Source organism: Haplochromis burtoni, unplaced genomic scaffold (genome assembly GCF_018398535.1).
Source record: "Haplochromis burtoni strain Fernald_Lab_line unplaced genomic scaffold, NCSU_Asbu1 Contig_343, whole genome shotgun sequence".
Lineage (NCBI taxonomy): Eukaryota > Metazoa > Chordata > Actinopteri > Cichliformes > Cichlidae > Haplochromis > Haplochromis burtoni.
In genome coordinates, this window is record NW_024582704.1 from 592,317 (window position 1) to 614,589 (window position 22,273).

General features: G+C 39.0%; 1 protein-coding gene across 3 annotated transcripts in view; it reads right to left on the bottom strand.

The window, feature by feature from the left end:
- Positions 1–22,273, bottom strand: part of trip4 (thyroid hormone receptor interactor 4) — an 84,662-nt gene that overhangs the window by 24,902 nt on the left and 37,487 nt on the right. Inside the window, exon 13 of one of the 3 annotated variants that reach the window (XM_042228716.1) lies at positions 16,745–21,528. The exons of the other annotated variants lie outside the window; for them this stretch is intronic. Coding sequence (XP_042084650.1) covers positions 21,389–21,528 — 140 coding nt within the window. The 3' untranslated portion in view covers positions 16,745–21,388. Of the gene's footprint in view, positions 1–16,744; positions 21,529–22,273 lie in introns of those variants that run through there. 3 annotated transcript variants of the gene reach the window in all.

Sequence of the window (22,273 nt, forward strand, 5' to 3'; positions counted from 1 at the left end):
TGGACATGTCCAGAGTATAATCGCAGCCTTTGCGGTTAGAAAATTGCACTTGATCATGTCGCGATATTATCGCAAATGCGATATATCGTTCAGCCCTAATATATATATATATATATATATATGTATATCAGAGATTAGTTGCCATTTGAGATGTATTTTACCCAACTAAATGGTGTCAGGCACCAAAGTTTGAAGCAATTTGTTTTACTACAGCAAATATGCAAAATGATAGACTTGTTATTTGGAATGAAAGCTCAACATTTAAACAGTGGAAAGCCACACTTGGATCAAAGCAGTGCAATACAGCCACAAATGTGTTTTGGGTAAAGGGTGTGTCTCCAGCCATAAAAATGTCACATTTGTGATTTAGTTCAGTTACTTTTAATGCCCGTGTGGCCACAGAAATTTAATGTCTATAAATACAATTTAGGTTCATGTCCATCACAAAATAATTACTGCTTACATTGAAGAATGAAGAGTCTTTATTAAAACTGAACGACAGATTTGACTTACGTTAATGCTTTCATGAATAAAACACTTCACTTCGATGGTGGATGAATCAACTACAGGCAGCGTTAGACCTTTTCTATGGCACCTTTATTTAGTTCAGTTCCCAGCAGGATCACAGCTGCTTCATCCACTGGGTTGTGCATCATAACTGAAGTGGAAACTAAATTAAAGGCCAGTGCATGTTTATTGCATGCTGGTGAATGATCGCAGACACTTCTATTGCTCTACAGTGGTATATGTGTATGCAGGCGAGTACACATAAAACAGGAAGGCAACAAGTTGGAGGTGGTCTAAATAAGAGCTTCAAATGGGACACAGAACATACAGTAAACATACAGCACGTCAAATGAGCATCCAGTGGGCTTTTTCTAGTGGTTTGTTGAGCTGCCAAGCCTTTGCAGTCACAGATTTTGGGACATCCCAAAACCTTTTTACTTCAGCAAATAATAAATTCTCTTTTTGCGAACCTGCAGAAGCTCGAAGACTTGGAAACCATGAACTGGCCTCAAATCTTAGATATGAATCACCAGAGTTTAACTTAATTTGTTCTACAGTATCATAAAATATTTGCTACTAGGGCTGTGCGATATGACCAAAATCTCATAACCCGATATAAACCATCTATCAGCCGATAACGATATAAATCACAAAAATTTTACATTTTCTGTAAATTCTGTGAATCTCGGGTAGGTGAAGTGTTTCCAGCTGGGCATCGTGTATCTGGAGTCGAGTGTTTTAGCGATGCATTAAACTACACATTTTTAGACATAAGTTGTAAAGGCTGCCGTTTTCTTTGTATTTATTACACGGCGTGCTGCGGGTTGCCTGTTCTAACGTTTGAGTCTAAGGTTTATTTTTTAGCACCTGGCGGCTCTTTTTTACTTCTCATCCGTAAATAATCTGCTCTGTCACGTGATTCAGTTTATTTTGAAAAGTCTCAACAGGATCTTGAGCTTTATTGTGAAAGGTTTATGTGGAAAATAAACAAGCGGACACGTGATGGTTTTACCGTCGTTGTTGCTAACGACAACGCATAAAAACAGGCGCTTGTCCATCTGTAGTGTGGTTATATAAAATATAAGAGAAAGAGAGAACTTTAGGAAATTAATATAGCCACTACAGTGACCATCAAAACGATGAAAAATTATTGCTGTAAACAGTTTATTTTGCAACAGCACAAAACAAACGATAGCGTAAAATGAAACGACGTTTTTATATCATCATCCGATATATATCGTTATATCGAACAGCCCTATCTGCTACCCTAAAAATGCATCGTGAAAAGAAAAAACAGGGCATGGTATAATTGTCCCTCATCCATTGCACCTCAGCATTAAGGTTTTTTTTGCAGTGATTTATTACAGAAGCATTTGGCACAAGCACTTACAAACATTAGAGTGCTTGTGCCTTTTTTTTTCTCTTGTTATTTTTATGTCTACAGCACACTGTAACAAACCTGCTCTGCTATGAACAATATGGCTATATATCATTGCGCTTTCCCCTTGCAGTTTTTTTTCTTTTTTGTACCTCAAATGCAGGTTTTGTGTCTAATATATAGAGTGTTGTGGAGCTCACTAGGAAAGAGAAAAAAGGAGTAATCAGCGGGGCTTTAGCCTACAGGTCTGCATGTAAAGTGGGTCAACTGTGCTCCTGGAGAGCTTAACAAGCTGCTAGAGGAATAAGGCAGTGCACTCGATAATTAGCAGGAAGAAGAAGCAGCGTGTTTGAGGGAATTGGGTGCAGACGAGAGAACGACTGGGTGTAAGGCTGGACTAGCAAGCGACAAATCTAAAAATCAGACTATTTCAATCATGCGCTTCTATTTTTCTCCTATGAGATTCCCCTAGTTTTACAGCTCAGCCACTATTGAATCAATTTGTGTGCCAATATTCTAGTTCACATGTCCTCACTGAACTTCATACATTTTATCAGTCTATAATAAAATGCTGTATTATTTCAGCCTTCTGTGATCATTTCGTTCAGTGTCATCTGTCAAAATTGTTAAGCTGTGTGAACTCACACATATACGTTTAAGTTTTCAGAGAACTCTTGCCCTTCTGTTTTGGCTGCTCTGTGAATCTGACACTGTTTCACATTTGCTTTAACGTAACTAAACCATAAAATAAAAAAGGGAAAGATTTCACAGTAGCAAGGCGATGCAAAGCTGATTTTGACCTTTGAGGAAGCAGCTCTGTTTGATGTGAGTGCAGACAGCAGAGGAGGAAATGGTTTCAGAAGCAGTCTTTGTCACATATGCTCTGGCAATTCTTCTTTTATTTCCTACACTGAAGCATACTTCAGTGAATATTTTTTTTAAATGATTTGGGCTTATATAGTTAGGACCTCCTTTATTAAAATACACAAAATACAAAACCTAATTAAGACCAGCCTTTCTAATCAGAACGTCAGGTTTTGAATTTTGCTGTTGGTGTCAAAGTGAATCCACAAAAATGACAAAACAAACATCAGTAAGGGGCAGTTGGTGCACATCACCATGAAAGGAAAACACCAACCATCAGGGTTAAAAACACAAAACACACCAGTTCCTGAAATAGCCACTCCAGACTGGCTCCATCATGTTTCTTTTTTAGATAAGTTACTAATTTCAGTTGTACTAAAAGGTCAAAGTTATCGGTTTCAGGTGTGCGGCAGCTTTAGTTGACTAATGTTTCGAAAAGGCTGGTCGTTAGCTAGGCGTTGGTACCCCTCCTCTCTACCATGTTCAATGTTTGCAGTGTTGTTTTCTTTTGGAGCATTTTTAATTACATTTTCTATAAAGTAATAAGGCTTGTTTTGTTCTTAACTGCACCAACAGCAATTTAAAAAAGAAGATCTGTGGTCTATCTTTAGTGAGTAAAATTCTAATTTTTTTATTTGTTTAGGGATTATCTGTGCGGTGTATCAAAAAAGTGTACGGATGCAACTTGCTAACTAAGCTTGGCATCACTGCTTAGAACTGAAAAACTACTCCTAATGTGTCCATATATATAGAAGGAAAGACAAGACATAAAGATGTAGTTTAACAACATTATATTGACTGATATTTTTCAGTAGCAAACCTGACGGTGTTGGGTCAAATCCATTCCCAGCCATCAGTAATCAGGCTATTTCCACAGCTGAAGGAGGAAGATGCAGTCGTAACACCACTATAAGCAGGGGAGCTCAGCTGGAGTTGGTGTGTATGTCTTTTGTGTGTCTGTGAGAGTGTATATATATATATGTGTCCTTTCCTAAAAGCTCAGGTGCTCTCAGGCGAAGTGTGAAGAGGGTTTTTTGAGGCAGAGAGAGAAAGAGAGCGATAAAGACTTAAAAGCTCATACAGTGAAAAGCTGCAGAGCCAGTTGAAGCGAGAGAAAAAAAAGTCACTTCCTTCCCTAAGCTTAAGAGACCTCACTGCCACTGTTTCTACTAGAAGCTGACTCAAATCTCAAATCATACATCTTTCCATATTTGCCTCCGCTATCATCAAGCAATATACATTTTATTGGAGTTTTCTAAACCACAAACTCCCCTTAACCATCCACGTGTTTAGGTGTTCTTGGTCCCACAGCACAATAAATGAAATATTTTTCATTTCTGGACTGACATTTGATTAAATCACCCAATATGGAAGCATGGAAGATTATTTAGAGGTTAATAAAAGCTTAGTCACGTATTTGCTGGCTCTTTCATTATGTTAGAAAGATCTTTCTGAAGACTAGTTCACATATTCCATCTTTTATTTCCTTTCTACTCATTTTTTTTTTTTTACACCATTGCAAGCAGCAATTTTTCAACTAGCATGATACACATACACATCAATATCACAAAAAAAGAAAAAAGAAGACACATTAAATGATAAATGCCTACTATTAGGGCTCCAAATGCTCAAAGGGAATCTGTTATACTTTTTCTCTAATATATTATATCACAGTGTTAGATCTTCATATTAAATGTAGCCACAATTTCAAGTGACTAAGTGAATGTTTTTATTGAAAAGGTGTCAGATGAAAATGTGAAAACCATTTGAAATGGGTCACCTGTACTTGTGGCCCATCAGTTCCAGTAGATTCAGCTGCCTATTACGCTGTCTAGTGACTTTAGTTTCAGTTTATTCATAATTTCCAGTCCTAGGTGTCAGAAGAAAAGATTTAAAACCCACTGTATACTCTATATCAGGGGTGCCCAATCCCGGTCCTCGAGAGCTACCGTCCTGCAGCTTTTAGATGCATCCTTGTTCCTACACACCCGAATCAAATGAATGGCTTGTTATCAGGCCTTTGCCAAACATGATGGCATGCTGAAGAGGTAATCAAACCATTTGATTCAGCTGTGTTGGAGTAGGGATGCATCTAAAAGCTGCAGGATAGTAGCTCTCGAGGACTGGGATTGGGCAGCCCTGCTCTATATTATCCATCAAATGACAGGCCAGCAGATTAAGTGACAAGCTAGGGAACATAGTGGAGACAGCCATTTCAAAAACAGAGAGTACCCCTGGGAGACCGGAGCCTTTCCCCATGAATGGCAAAGTGCTTTGATAACTGCTGGATGTGTATAAGCAACAGTTTGCTGACTCTAATTTTGACTGAATAAATGAAGAGAAAAACCACCATCGTAGGTTTAATGACAAACTAACAGCATAGAAGAGAAACTCACATTACTCCACAGACACACCACAGGCAATGAAAGCACCCCCGGAGTCGTGCACGACGCATACAGAAACAAAACTGACATCGATCAAGCTGTGCGAGTCCAAGGAGGCTTGAAGGCAAATATAATCAAATACAAGCAAAATCAATAGTCTTTTTACTCTGTTATTCTTCAGAAAAAGGGGTAAGATTAATCCTCCTTTCAAGCGCAGTCCGCAGACCATAATCCACTCGCTGCTACAATAATGTAAATGTACCATCGTACCCTAACTGCCACTATCTCCCTTCTTTCCTCTCTCGTTCTAGCGTACCCAGTACAAACATCCAGTTCATTACACTTTTGTTTTTAAGCCCTACACAACAATCAAAGAAAGAACAAAAAAAAAATGAGATAAGACAATTTGGTCAGATCAACAAAAATGATATAATACTGGCTTTGCCAAAAGTGAGATTGTTGACAGTTTTTAACATTTAAACTGACATGAACAAGTCTAACAGATAAACTAACCACCACACTGATGTAAAACACACACACGCAGCATCTGGGTGCAATAAAGCAGGGCTGCACAATGAATCGATTGAAATCTTGATCACAATTTCGGCTTTCCACAGTAAAACGAACGTGATTGAGTGATGTTAAAAATGCGTGCTCCACCAAAAGACCGCAAAGCGAAAGCAAACCAAGCGCTTCATAAATCAGTGCCCGAACACGTGCCTGCATGCTCCAATCATAGCTGTTCCCTGCGGCGTGCATCTCCAAGTCTCCTGGACTAGTCTGTACGAGTAACGCTACGTTAAAAACACATTTATGCAACAAAATTGAAAAGCAATAAACATCTTTTTGTTACCAAAGTCAACAATGGTGACGAATAATTCTCGATCTGATTCTGATCCCAATACTGATTAAAATAATTGTGAGACTCATTAGGGCCATAATCATGGAGCCCAACAAAACAAGTGTTGAAAGTTTATTAGATAGTATTCCAATGCGATACTTAGTCCCTTGACTTTTCCCTCGACAGTTAGTGTTTATGTTATTCACCAACAGCAAACAATATATATCACAGTGTATAGCTCCTGTGGAAGAAGTTATGTTCCCAGGGAAATGGTATGCTGCTATTATCCCTTATATTGGGATTCTTTATTCATGAAATCATGGAGTTCACATGCTTTGTGTGTGCTCAGTATGGAGTAAAAGGAGATGCGTGCACTCACACTGAGAGGAAAAGGAGAACCTAGCGTTAATGTAAATAACAGCTACGGTCTAAAAACTCACACTGGGCTGAAATGACACTAGTGGATATAAATCCAGTGAATACATTAGCTTATTTTTAATTCATTTTGTCACGTCATAATTTATAATCTTATAAATAAATACCAGTTCAGTAAAATTGTGTTCTTGGATGTATTTATTTTACCTTATAAAGTCACGAAAATGATGTCTAAGTAAAGTCTGATATTGCTTTCCACATAAAGAATGACGTCCAGGCACAGTGAGGACTACAGCTTACTCATTTAAAACGTATCAGAGCTACAGTCAGTATGAGTAAATGTATCTGCATTAGATCAGAAGTGGAAAAAGCTGTATCAGTGCATCCCTATCTCAAATATGGCTCATTTGAAATGCACAAGCACAGTTTGGCAGAAGCATCTTTTACAGTCTTATGTGGTGCTTCACTGATTCATTGAGGGCTTTCAAGTGATTTATCTCTGTAACCAGCTGTAACTTTAGTACTGGTTTGGGAGAGTACAAGTGGGACATCATTTTACTGTCCAATCACGGTCCTAAGAAAGAACAATGTTTCTCTATCTATCTATCTATCTATCTATCTATCTATCTATTAGGGGTGCAACGATACACAAAATTCACGGTTCAGTTCGATACTTTGGTGTCACGGTTCAATATTTTTTCGATGCAAAAAAAATGTTCATGCTTTTTTAATTTGTCATTTATTAAAATTATAAATATATATTTTAACTCAAAAGTACAGTTTTTAAATTTAATGTTGCTGAAACAACCAAGTAATAAAAAAATAAATCTATCTCATCGAGGAATCACTCATCTTTGGAAAAGAGAGTTTGTTACAGAGAAATGGCTCTTTCCAAAATAAAAGCTATACTATCCGCTTCTTCTGGGCTATATTCTCAGCAGCATATTAAACATATCAGGTCCCCATAAGAAGAATCATGTGCTAACGCTGTCTAAATGACTCGGGTAAAGTTTGTAGCATGCATGTTGTTTTTGTCTGCTTCCACTTGTCTTTGCACTAGGATGATGTCGGAGTAAATGTGCAGTCATATTCGTTGTGTTCCCACTAGTGCTGTCAGCGTTAATCTGAAATGACGTTAACGCCACAACACGGCAAATCTCCGTTAAAGAGCTACCGCGGATCGCCCCTTGCGTGGGGCTGGACGGCGTCAACACGTTAACGAGCTAACTGCGCTAACACACTAGCTCCCACCAATGTAATTGAGCATTGCGTGGCACATCCGACATACTGTTTTACTTTAGTCCATAACGCGCTTACCTTCAGTGTCATACTTCACATGAAGACCAAAATAGTTCCAAAGGCCAGATCTGAATGAGGGTGGGGGAGGTTCAATTTGCCATGTTGCAACGAGCTTAGCTTCTGTCTGCGCTCAGTGGATCTGCGCTTGACAGTGCAGCCTAGGCGGAGTAGTCGAACGCAGATCCACTGAGCTCTCAACACAGACAGCATCGTCAGAAGAAAAGTTGATAAAATAAATTAAAAATTTTGTATTGTTCGATACATATGCGTACCGAAACGAAAGCACTGTATCGAACTATCAATCTATCTGCGTGTGAGATTTGAAACACACACAAAAGAAGTATCTTCTGTACTCTGGAACATGCAGCAGATTGCCATTGTTAGATTTTTCATGTCTGGCCAGAGAGCGCACACACAGCCAGCTCAGTAGAGTGAGCCACTTACAGTTGCTCAATAATCCATTTACTTGCATTTGCTGCTGCCATGACTGTAATTTCAATCACACAGACACGAGGCAGATAAGTGGGGAGCTCGCTACTGAAAGGTGCCTGGTGGTGACATGGGTTGAAATTAACCAGTGGTTCCTTGCTTGCTCGTCTGGCACGCCACAATGATGGGAACAGAAAGGCGTAAAATTTAGGTTAGAGCCTGGACTTCATTCATTCACAGTAACGGATGGATGGGAACACAAAGCTGCTAAACTTGCCAATGGAGCGATTCTTTACCTTACTTATTCCAGCAGACACCAAGGACACTGTAGAGATTTCTTCTCATTATAAACAGGCATACTTTTATCTCCCTGAATAAACTATCAACCAATTTTAAGACTGAGAAATCATTCCCATTATTAATAATTTAGATTATGGATGTATGCTGGATTTTTCAATGAGCCATTATTTCTTGTGTTGCATAAACAAAATGTTGGTACTGCACTTCCACACCTCATTACAAAACTGATCACTCAAGAGGTTGTAGATTTGGTGACCACTCATATCATGCGATGAGATCTAGTAAAAATTTACATGATGACAACATGTATGCAATAATATATTGCCAAGAGAACATTGCCTGTGTGCCATAGTGAGCCATAACACCACTGCACCGTGTTTCCAGGCAGCTTCTTTTCCCTACAAACCATTTCTTGCTGCCTCGCCTCATTAGCATTGCAAATAGCACCTAGAGCAAGAACAGCGATGGCAGCAGCAGCAGAGGAAATGGGACAGAATTAACAAATTATGTAAGAAGTGTGGAAAGGAATGAAGGAACAAGAAGGTGGGTGACAACGAGGAGGAGGTGGGAAGAGCATCTTACAAATCTGATTACACTTTAGACTTGACAGTCTGAGATGACATCCACTTTCACTGGTGCCATACCTCAATCTTGCTGAGATTAGACACCTTTCTGTACACTGCTTTTCTGCACAACAATAAAAGAAAGATGCACCAGCGCTCGCAGTGAGATTACGTAACAAACGACTTCTACAGAGTGGAGGATTTAGTCTGATGTTCTCTAATATTTACAGACAATTTAGAACTTCTTTCACGAGTACATAATGATTTAAACACATATTCAAAGTCACATTATTGATTTACGATCGAGAAAAGAACAATATTTTATGCTACGGTGCCAGAGAACATCGCCTGAGAGCAGGAGCCTATTTCTCTGGGAGAAAAGACTCAAAGACTTGAAAGCGTTATTCCTGTAAGATGCTCATGTTTAGCTGCCATATGAATATGCCTGAAAAAGAAATTCTAGCAGCTATTAGGGTTAATACAACTGTACAAGCAACACACAAAAGGAATCAATAGATGTGGGAGTTGAATACATTAAGCAGACAAAACAAAAACGACAATAAAAGACACCAACAAGATAAAAAGGTAAGTTGGAATGCAGCCTATAACCTGTTTATTGACACTTCCTCTGCTGTCAGACAAAAACAAAAAGAACACTTTGGTTTTTATGTTATACACCTACCTTATATGGACTTTTCATCGTCGCTGACTGAGAGTCTCCGCTGTTATTTAAGGTTGTATTATTTTCTCTACTTACCACTGAGTGCCTGTTTTGCTGTGTGTACTCCTCGAAACACACGAACCTCGAAAAGTAAAGATATCTCTAACTGTCAGAAGTACAATATCAAGGTCAGAGGTAACCAGAGCCAGTGCTGGTTATCTATTTGGAGATACGCACATGCACCACACTACTACTAAAAGTTTTGAACCACCCCTCATTTCTGGTCTTGAGCAATAGTTCTTCAACGATGTTGTTGTTGTACGTGACCATTTTCAGAAGAAAGTCTTTGTTAAGCAACTTAACACCCACCTACGAATAATTCAGGCATAAAACAGTCACCTAACTCAAAGGAAGAACTACTGTTGTGGTGTATCTTTAGTCACTTTGTTGCTTGCAGATAGTCACAAAAACATGAAATTTGTTCCCATTTCTTTAGTTGAATCTAAAAAAAGATCATGCAGTTTGACAGACACAAAATAGTATTGTTGCACCACCAAGTTGATTCCTAAAGCGCTATTAGCTAAAACAAAAACACTAAAAGAAAAAGAAGCTGCAGGCCTAAAAGCTACCTATACTAGATTAGTATCTAAAGGTTATGTCCTTAAAAAAATGAAAAAAAATTGACACAGGACCTAAGAGATACATCTAACCCTTCAGTTGCATCTACTGTTGGTCTCAGTGAAAATGAAACATGGAGATAAAGCTCAGGTATGCCCCCCCCCAAAAAAAATACAAGACCTTGAATGAAAATCAATGCTAATATGTCCTTTGGGGTAGTGAATCCAGAGGTCACATTTCTGGTTCAAACTCTCATTTTATGTATTTATGGTGAAGATCAAGAGAAGTACAACAGTGAGCATCTACGCCCATCTGTAAAACACAGTGGAGGCTCTGCCATTGGGTTGCATTTTAGACAGTGGTGTTGGGGATGTTGTCAAAATTGATGCAATTATGAAAGCAGACAAACGCTAACAGTCTTTGATCCAAGTGCAATACCAAATTGGAATTGTCTGATTGGCAACGCTTTCATTTATCACCATGATAATGATCTAAAACACCCTGCCAGTGCAGTAAAAGTATACCTCGGTAGACAATGGAACACTATTAGTCATGGATTGGCCTCCCCAATAATGCAACATTATTAAAACAGAATAAAAAGGCAGACAACATCAGAAGAAGAGCTTTGAATGCCAATCAAGAAGCCTGGTAAACTAATCCTGAAGAGAACATAAAGAAATGACAAGAAAATTGAATAAGAGTTCGAGCTGTGTTGAAGAAAAAAGATTCTACTAAATAGTGACTTTGAAGCTTGTTCGAATTGTACAAACTCTGTTTTAGTCTTAAATATTATATTTCCACATACTATTTCCTATTTTCTTGGTAAAATATATGGGTCAAGGCTTTTGCATACTACTGTGGATATATAAATATTGTATTTTAAACACTATGAGCTGCAATCCTAAAGAGGCTTTATTGCACAGGAAAAATACTGGCTGTGCTGAAGTGAGCTCATGTACTAGTGGGTAATGCACTCTGAGAAATGCTGTAATGAAACGGTATTGAAAACGAGGCCAGAAGGAAGAAAAGGCCAGGCCCTGATGTAAGTGTCACTACTCATCATCTGGTGTAGTCAAGGTCAGGACCCCATGTGGTCCCATGGTATTTCTGTTTAGCTTTTAAAGAAATGGCCAGAGAGAAAGATTGGTGCACCAAGATTGCTAGCCAAGGCTCCAGTTGATTGCCCTTTATTTCACTGACCTTGCTCAGAAAGCTCTCTTTTAACAGAGAGCTAAAACATTTCACGATAAAACCATTTTCAATAACTACGGCTGCTGAATGTTGGCGTTTCCTGAAATCTCTGCTTTCCTTTGCTCAGTCACTAGAAATAATACTAATGGGAAAAAACCCCCAGCTTCATCAAAGATCTGACGGCAAAGGAAAACAGTAACAATGGTTTTAAATGTCAGCAAATATTTCTGTCTCTGCACTTATTATAATTGCTTGTGACATGTAATGAGGCAGGGTTCTCTCTGAATCAGTCTGCCAATTATGTGGCGTGAAAGCTGGTCTGGTTTGTGTGGTGTGTTTAACAAAATGTGGAGGCCCCTCTCGCAGTGGGGGCCGGCTCGACTCGGATGCTTCTGCACCGTGGCCGCAACTGCTCAGCACTCAGTGGGGGTAACACAAGGAGCCCTATAGTGCGGTAATGCAATATTCATGGTGGGGTGTGAGCAGAGCAGTTAAACACAGCAGAGTTGTGAGAAGACCTTGCAGCCCTCTATCAGGGAGCAGCTGCAGCTCGGGCTTGTTCCCCTCTCCAAAGCCGATCCTCATGCTCAAGTATTGTGTCTTTCTTTCTCTGCCCTCCCCTGTTCCCTCTCTGCTGCCTCTCACTCAACCATTAATTTTTAATCACAACTTAAATGGCTGCCTTGGCTGCGGCTGTGGGGGCAGCGAGTCAAGGGCTCTTGCCTCTGGTTACAAAGTAGGAAATAAATTTGAAGAGATCAAGCTAAACATACATGGAGGGTGAGGACTGACTAGGGAGAAATGTAGAAGGAGGAAAGATATCAACTTGCTGCTGCCATTACAGCTTAATTAGAATTTCAACTCTTTCATCTTAGACTTTGCATTGCAACAGCTACAGGAAATTGAGATCAAATTAAGATAGACAATTGGATATTTTTTCCTTTTTTGAAGGATTTTTGGAGGCCATGAGAAAGAATGAGAAGATGAAATGAGCGGATTTAGATAATATAAGACAGATATTTAGATCTGCCAAATAGCAGACACATGCTGATACCAGAGCTTAAAACAATGAATCGATTAACAAAAAATAATAATAAGCAACAACTGCATTACTCCAGCTAGTAAATTACAAATTTGCTTCTTCTCTTTGCAATATGCAATTTTAGACTGTGTGTTTTGGGGTTACGCAGTTTAAGCAAGCTCAAAATATCAATTAGGACGTGAGGAAATTCTAAGTGTTGTTTCATAGACACAACAAATTAGTTAGGTGTGATGATAATCAGAAAATAAATGCTCTCAGAAGCAGCAAAATGCAGAGAGTATAAAAATACCGCTCAAAGCAGGAGTATATAAAGAGCTGAAGCACTTCTCCGTGAAGGACGAGGTTGTATCGATGTTGTCATGAGGTGGCAGCACTCAGGTTTTCCCCTGCATTATTTATTTTCCGTACTGGGGTGGTCTGACCCACTCTTATAATGAGAGCTAGAGTCACGGTCTGTTTGGAGTCCCGGGGCAACGGCGTGCAACCGTGTCCCTGGATCACTGCTCAACCACACAGGCCTCTACACAGCCACTGTTTGCTCAGACTTCACTTGGACTGTAAAAGTCAAGCCTTGTTGACACATCTGTGCCGTCTCTCCCCGAGGCTAATGGCTATTACATCTGTCTGCTTCTTTTTAGAGCGAGAGGAAAACTACAAGAATCAAATGCTTTTTCGAAAACAGGCAAAGTGAAAACAGTGACAGATGATGGAAAGCTGACAGCCGCCTCTGAGGGGAATTACCGCTGCTGATGTTTTCTCGCAAGCGCAGTCAGATGATCACATTAGTTAAGATGTGCTTTGAAAGAAATGTTGATGGCTCTGTAGCAGCAGAGTGTCAGTGTTTACACTAATACCACTGTGCTTTTCACAAGTCTGTCTTTACATTAATAGGTAACGCAATATTTCTCTCAAGGGCGCCTAACATAAACATAACAATATAATAACATCTGGCTACAAAGCGCTGCAGGGAGACCCAGGATATTAACGCTGCTGTAAGACTATTATATAAACATTTAATAACACATACAGTTTACTCTTAAAAAGTACATTCCGTTTTTTATTCATTCATTTATTTGACAATATAAAAACCTCTTAACAAAATGGATTTCATAAGTCTGAAATTCCGTACATAGCAAACCTCCAGAATTTGGCATAAGTCGAAGTCGGATTGCATGTTCTCCCTGCGTCTGGGTGGGTTCTCTTCTGATTCTCCAGCTTCCTCCCACAGTCTAAAAACATGTCTAAAAACATGCCTGTTAGGTTAACTGATGACTTTAAATTGGCTGGAGTTGTGGGCGTGGGTGTGAATGACTGTTTGTCTCTCTGTGTTAGCCCTATCATAGACTGTTGACCTGTCCAGGGTGTACCCCACCTTTTACCCTTGATAGCTGGGATAGGATCCAGCCTCCCTGCAACCTAAACTGGAAAAAGCAATTAAGGAAATGGGTAGATTATATGCTATATGTGCACTTGGGCCTACACTTATACGTGAACTGAAGTGCTTAGATTTTTTTTAATTACACAAAAACGAAGTATCCCTGTAATTCCATTACTTCAGACAGGCACGAGTAACCTAACTAACATCTTAAAGTGAATACGCAATTACAGCTATTTAAATGGAATCATTATTCATGCATAGAGCCTTATTAGGAGTGATTACTGACTCTTGACAACCATCAGCAATACTTCAGAGATCTTTCCTTTCTTCATTTAGCAGATTGACAGTTAATCCCACTACCCAATTCGCTGATAGTGTTACAGCTTTGCTATTCTGACATGAAGGGGAAATAAAACACACAGTCAGCATTTGAACTGCCAGCATAATGGGACCGGCACAGTACAGATCAGTATCAGAGAGCATGCATAATATTCTAGCTAACATCCATGATTTTCTACTGCATGCCAGGAAGTTCCCTGACACACCACATTTGGATGCTATAATATTAATGTAAAAGTAGATCATTAATAAAAAAAGTAGTCTGAAAATATACTTTTATGTGGGGCTTATTTTAAAAAATGGCTCAAGTTATTAAATATATATTGAGTTTCATCACCTCAAAAAGGGAAGTTTAATAAAGTAGAATTTTAAATGTTTTCAGGCTACTTCATTGATGAGATTATGACGTGTTTATACACCACTCTGCAATCATTAGATTATCAGTAGTTATTATTAATCTCTGGCTCTTTTCCAAAGTGGGTCTTTTATCCCGTCTTCAGCCCCTCACCCCCAGCTGGTCGCAGCAGATGGCTGCCCCTCCCTGAGCTGGTTCTACTGGAGGTTCCTTTAAGTGAAAAGGGAGTTTTTCCTTCCTACTGTAGCCAAATGCTTGCTTAAAGGGGAGTGTTGAGTTTTAAATATATATATATTTAAATAATTGAACTAAAACTGATTTCCCTTGACTCTCCCTTTACAGTGACCCCAATCAAACAAGCTTAATTTGACCACATCTTGCACAGCTGAATGTTCACTGTTGATGCTGTTATTGTGAAGCAAGGTCAACATCGGCAAACAGCTGAATACACTCATTAATTCTTCATGATTTATGATACATTACTAACTGGCTAAGATAAGATGGATCAGCTCTAATTTTAGACAGCGTTATTGCAGTTTCTGTTATGTTCAAACTCATTTCTTCAAATGTTTTCTTTGACCGAAATGGCAACATCAAAATGTAAAAACACATAGCTGGGTAGGTAAACACTCACCAACAGCTTATTGGCCATGTCTAGTTTAACATCCTCACCTCGATCAGCTATTCGAACTGTGCAAATAATCCACCCATTGATCTTCAGTTCCTTAACTGACAAATAAACAAAATCAGGGCCGCAGCCCAACTGCAGTCTTGCTAACTAGCAGACCGCTCGTAATTACTTCAACACAAACACAGAGCCAAATGTGCGTGCACACACCTGCTCATGCACACACACACACACACACACACACACACACACACACACACACACACCCACACACACACACACACCACACACACACACACACACACACACACAGGAGTAATCGCTCACTAATCAAGGACATTGATTACATCGCAAAACACATCTATCTGCACTCTACCCCCCATCCCCCGCCGTGCTGACACCGATTGAAATGTGGGAATGAAAACACAAAACTGAGGGCACACAACATAAAGGTGGAGCTTAAATGGAGAAGAAGGCCAGATGTTTTAAACCGGTCTTTTGAATTATACTATTCACAATAGGGCTGCCACGATTTGTCGACTAGTCACGATTACGTCGACTATCAAAATCGTCGACGACTGATTTAATAGTCGACGCGTCGTTTGAAGCTTTGTAAGATCGCAAAAGACGCAGGAATAAGTAGCAGGATTTAAGAGTGTAATAACGGACTGAAACAGAAGATGGCAGCACTGCATGTACAAGGATGCCAGCTGCCGTTAAACCCCGAAGAAGAAGAAGCAGCTGTGTCCCAGAATTCATAGCGCGGCCCAGCTTAGTTTCCAACAATGGCGGCAGCTAGTTAGTTTTAATATTACTCTTATTATTCTTTCTGGGTCACAAAATAAACGTTTAACATATTTTCAGGCGAGAATGTAGCTGTGTAAACCTCAAATATCGGCTCAGTTTATCAGGACACCACATATTTTCAAAAGCGCTCCGACGTTTTCGGAGACGTCTGTTACCCACTAGCTCGATAGCTAGCCGGGGGCTAGGTCACTAGCGCCGTGAGAACACCGGACTCCCGGCAAATTGTTTTCAAACCCACCGCCGTCTTTCGCGACTCAGGTTAAATATATATGAGTCACTTAGATAAATTAAAAATGTTGTTGTTTGGCTTTTTTTTTTTTTTTAGTATTTTATTTGTTCCTGAGTAAATCGGTTTGGCTGAGATTAAAGTTATAGTTTTTACACAGCTGAATAAACGTAAAGCAGAGCAGCTAGATCAGCTGATCAGATAGTCAGATAGTGAGATGAGCATGGAGAACTGGAGTACATCCGAGTACGTCCGTGTGTCACTGATTATATTAGATTAGATACGCAAGGAGTTTATTAAACTTCACCGAAACAATCTGCAAATTTCATTAAAATTGAATAAACTATCATCTTGTCTTTATTTTTAGTTAGCACCTTAAAAGCTTAAAGCTGTAAGCTAATGATAGTTATATAAGAGCAGATGCTGCTGGTGCAATAAGCTGTAGTTTTACGTCCAGTGGATGATGATCTGATTAGTCGACTAATCGCATAAATAATCGGTGACTAGTCGACTATCAAAATAATCGTTTGTGGCAGCCCTAATTCACAATAAGTAGAGTGTTATATATTTACAATGCAGCTAGAAAAAGGTGCTATTAATGTATAGTGTGTTCACCAAGTAATATAAATGCTGCACACGAATGGAGACACAGAAGAAAGTGTGTTGAGTTTGCTGCTTTGTTAAGTCGATGAGTAGCCGCGTGCTTGAAACCCTGGATCTGGGTAGACTGTGCATAAATAATTAGCTGTGTTCTCTGTAAGCCGCAGGTAAGATTGAAACCAACTGTGTGATGAGCCAAGCAGCCATGTGAAAAAAAAAATTGTTTTTTTTCCCCTCTCGCCTGGAAAAAAGTGAAGACTATTTGTAGCATTAAAATAATTTGGTTACAAAACCTCTAATTTGGAATTGAGTGTAAGGTACAAGTATTACTCTCCCGCCTGCCACGTACCTGATGAGAAAACTAATTTTTTTAAGTGTCACCCTCTCAGATACCATCAGAACTTGATCCAGAGATAATCTATAACTACTCGATGCATCTCGATGAAGGACACAGTGCAGTATATTCAAATGCCTTTATCACACAGACAAGAATACAAGCTGTTCAAACCAGTGCCACATATGGTGTGTTCACACATTCACTGTAAAGATTAAAATAACATAGCAATATGAATTAAAAAAAAAAACAGCCATATGAATTGTACAGAAAGGATGCTGCACACACAGCAACGTGACACTGAAGACAGCAGTAGCACGTCAAATGCTGACTGATATGTATTTTGTAACGGCGTCTGATAAAGGCAACAATGCTTGTTAAGATAAGAAAAGACAAATCTCTTGTTACAACAAAGAGCAATTTCTTTACACTGCCTTTTCACCCTTTAGTAAAATATAAAGCCAGAAGGTTTCATTACGAAGGGCAGCTGATAAAACCTCTGAGCTCAACTGCAATCAAATGCTACAAAGCTCCGAGGCAAAGCATGTCCTGCCGGGGCTACACAATATTTAAAAATGTTTTTTTTAAAAATACGCTCTTAGTTAATTTTCCAAACCAAGATCTGGCTTCTACTTCAAAGCATCTTTTCCCTTACTCAACTCAGTGAAGGGAAACAAACATAGCAAAAAAATATTCAACATATCGTGTCTCAAAATGCAAAGACATCCTTTCAATATCCTGTCAGCACCAAGACGAATCGCTCGCTCTTTTCACTGGGGCTGGGCAATTAATCAAATAACTCCATTAATCAACATTATGACTTTCTAACCGACCTAATTTTACTCATGTCGATATATTCAATAAATTAAATCTTTCACGCAGGCAGTCAGCCAATCTGCAACTACTGTAGCTGCCTTATCGTGCCCAGTTAGTGTATGCTCATAACCTTTGTTAACTGGGGTGTAAAACAAATCTATTTAGGATACTAAGCCAAAATGTAAATAAATAAATACTTAGTTGGGCTCAAAGTCAATTTTGTTTTCTTATTGCACTGTAAAAATGTAAAAATGTAAAAATATACACATTAAAACCCATTTTGTAGTGAATTATGTAACGGTTACATCACTGTAATATGGATTTTAGGTAAAATCTCCCATCACTATCACTGTAGTCTGTTAGGCTTTTGTAATATCATAATGTGCATAACAAGCATAACAATCAATCCCTGAAAGCTCATGACGTTAAGAGGTGGCAAAAGATGCTCACCAAACTCAGTGCAGACCTACATGTCAAACATACGTGGAGGTCAGGTGAGTTTAGACGAGCAAAGAAAAAACGCGTAATCCTTTCCCAACGCAGGTAAAAAAAGAAGGCCATGCTTCATTCTTCATACTGACTTGGATGCCAGCTAATACATTCCTCTGTGTGTAAAGTCTTGACTAAGTATAGTCTGGAAATGACTGATCGCAGAGCTTTCTGCCAGTGTTCATTTACTGAAACATCCCAATTTTAAAACAATGCAAAAACACATTGTTATTCATTCAGTTATTTACAGTTCCTAATTTAGCATGCAGGAGTGTTGTTACTGAATCTGTAAGGACAAGCAGATCTAGCATGGCAAAGTTTATTGCTTGGGGCTCTCTCTGGCTCCCATGTCTGTGTGCTCTGGTCTCTACTCAGCAGCTCAGCTCCCTCCTCTCTCTTCTCCTCTACTCTCCCCATTAACCGGCTGACAGATCAGTAATAAACACAGCCTGTCACCTTCAAGGCCTGCCTCTCATTTACTAGAGAACACATGAAACCCCACTTGCTCATTCCCTCTCTATCTCCCTCTCTCTCTTTTTTTTCCCTTCATCTGCTGGGCTCATTGGAGCTGAAACCCGATTTTTGGCCCCTGCAGCCTCCGAGGCAGCAAATTCTCTTCTGCACCCAGATAGTCCTGAGAAAGGCATGAATATTAAATGGAAAATCCATGAATAAATAACCAAAAAAGGACTTCCGTTGCTCTAACCTCTTTCTGTCTCCCAGCAGTGGATGACAGAAGAAGAAGAACAGCACAAGGGAGAAACAGAGGACAGAAAAAAGAGAAAATCACGACTATCTCAAGAGAAAAGATGGACATTTGTTAGGTAATTTGCAATCACATGGTGCAGTGATTTCACACTTAAAACAAAAACGGTAATCACAAGGTAACAGTGTAGCTGATGGTTAGTTGAACAAAATTAAGATGCAGTATTTTCTCAGGGTATATGTTGTGTGATTTCCATACTGAGTGATTATGGGCTATACATATTGCAAGAGCTCAATAATGTATGCACACAGAAAATTATAATCACACTGAAAGAAGAGCAGGAAGTGAGATGTTGAATGTTTAGCAAATAAATAATGAGAAATGTGTATTTTTGATGTGTAGTCCCCGGGCTTGTGGCTGTTACACAGAACATGTAAATATGGATTTCTTTGCTTTAAGCAATTCCCTCAAGAGTACTTAATAGGTTCTGCATTTTTTACAGAGCAACCTGGAGACAAATCATATGATAAACATGCAATGGAGCTACTACACAACAAAGTACTGTCTGTGTGTTACTGGGATATTATGCGTTTCTGTGGGATAGTGTTACATACACTGTTAATCGAAGTACCACCTCTAATACAATTCACTTAACTGAATATCAGAAGTAAAATAGTAGTTAAACTTATAATCTCAGCAACAACACTGGTGCAGCTGAGCTGTATTAACTTACTACGAATGGAAACTCCTCTGCATAAAAAACCCAACTGATTACAGGCAGAGTAAACTGAGAAGCCTCAACTGTGTTGTGTTTTCTTCTAAAATAAAAGGCAACACAGGAGAGAAAAGGAATAAACAATAACCTGTGTTTTTGTCAGAGGTAAACTGATGGACTAATCATTATCCGAGCAGTGTTTTACTGTTTGCTAACAGCACGTGTGTTCAAGTAATTTAATTTTCCCCGCTGACAAAGAAATACCAAGTTAGACCTTTCCAAGAGTGATTAATGTAAGCTTATCTGAAACCACGAGTTACTCGAGACATCCAATAGGATCTAGTGCTACATCCAATCTAGGGAAACCGGTGGCTGGACATTGTGCTGCAAGCACAATTCTTCAGACAGGAAATAGCCTTACAAGCTCACTGCCTTTGAAAGGATTGCTTAAAAAAATAGTTTGCAATAATAATGCAAATACCAGGTCAGCTTGTCTGCAAACAGACAGTTTATGGACAAGTTGCACTGATTACAGCGTGTTAGCAATCTGTCTGGTGATCAGATGCAACTATTTGTCAATTAATTGGAAAGAATTCAGTGCGATCACTGGAAGACCACTGATTTTTCCTTATGAGAAGGTTGTTTCTCATAAGGAAAGGCAAAGCCATAACTAACAGTGGTATTATAATTATTAATAACATCTCTCAAGAGTGCATGTTTTCATCAGCATTCAACAATTTAAGTTAACATCTTTATCATAGTTTCTATCAATGGTCCACTGGAGAGAAAAATATTACTAAATACTTTGGCGAAATTGCTTTATTGTATAATGTCAGCATAAAAGTAATGCTGTGATATTATGCTGTCCAACTATTTAGAGGGCTTTTAAAAAAGATGAAAGAAAATGTTGGCGGCACTTCAGGCTTAAAGAAGAACTACACTGTCAACCTTGAGGTCCTCGGGGGGAAAAAAAGACTCCAGTTTCCAGCGATTTTCAGATTATATATGTCAATGAATTACACTACTTGAGATTCCATCGTGACCTGGTGTCGAAGCTGAATTTCTCATCTTGGCAATTATACCCTTGACTTCCTTTCTTGTCGTGAGAAACCTGAACAAAAGAGAGCTCTATTGTATCTGCTGGAGAGCCATCAGTGTGACTAATCTGTGCAGCAGAAGATAAGCTTTGTTCACAAAGTACTCAGTGGAGTCATATGTTCACAAGTTACTCTATGTTCAGTGGAAAGTGAATGAAGAGCTCTTTAAAAGCTGTTAAAGGACTTTATATTTACATCTCTAATAAGGAACAATTGCATTTTGGTTCTGTACTGTCCAAAACACTGCATGTGGTTACAGAGATTCATTTGCATATGTAGCTTATGTGTAAATGAATTATTTCCATCATACAATACTAAGCAAAAGACTGGAACCTTCCCTCAATTCATATATTTTGCTAGAAAAAGGGAAACATGTGGGACATAACACAAAAACAAAGTTTATACAGTTCCAGCAAGCTTAAAAGTTAATATTTGAGTATTTAAGTTTAAGTAGTCTTCAGGAATAGTTCTCCAGGCTTCTTGTAGGACATTAAAAGCTCTTCTTTGTACGGCTGCCTTTTGTTCTGCCCTCTGTCAAGAAGATCCGATACCGCTTCAACGGTGCTCTGGGGAGGCCAATCCAGGACTGAGAGAAAAACAAAGAGTGGGACACTATCAGGTATATTTTTACTGCATTGGCAGTTTGTTTGGGAACCAATGCCATCTTTTCAGATGGTATTTTATGGTGGATCATCTGTGTTCATAATTTCTGATGAGGCTTCAATAGATGGATCAACTCCAGAGCCAGATGCATGTCTCAGGTCCCGTATCAGGTCTTTGCTGGATTGTTCCATAATTTTTAAGGACATGACTTTTAGATATTGTTCATATGCTGTTAATAGTTTTTAAGTCCAGTTCGTCCGATTGTTTAAAGGACACCCTGCTGAGACATGTCAAGTGTTCATCCTGTTAGACTAAAAATACCATTTTAAGCCTGTCAAACTGTTTTGTTTTTTTTCATTGACTCAACAAAAGAAATGGGAACAAATTATGTGTTTTTGCATCAGTGCCTAAAGACAGAAATTAAAATTGGTTTGTTGTTAGTTGCCTGTTATTTGCAGACACAACAGTGAATCGTACTTTAGTTAGATGCCTATTTCAAGTTTGAATGATTCATAGGTCAGTGTTAAGTGGAAAAACAAAAAATGACTGACTGAAAATGAAGTGAAAGAGCAGCCAATGTCCAAAGAATAACTGAAACACCTTCAGAAAGCCTTGAGAGCTACTGCTCAAGACCAATGCAATATAAATACTATATATTTTGCTTCTTTAAACCAAAGTACAAAGGAATGAGGGGTGGCTAAATACTTTTGCACAGTACTGTATAGTAT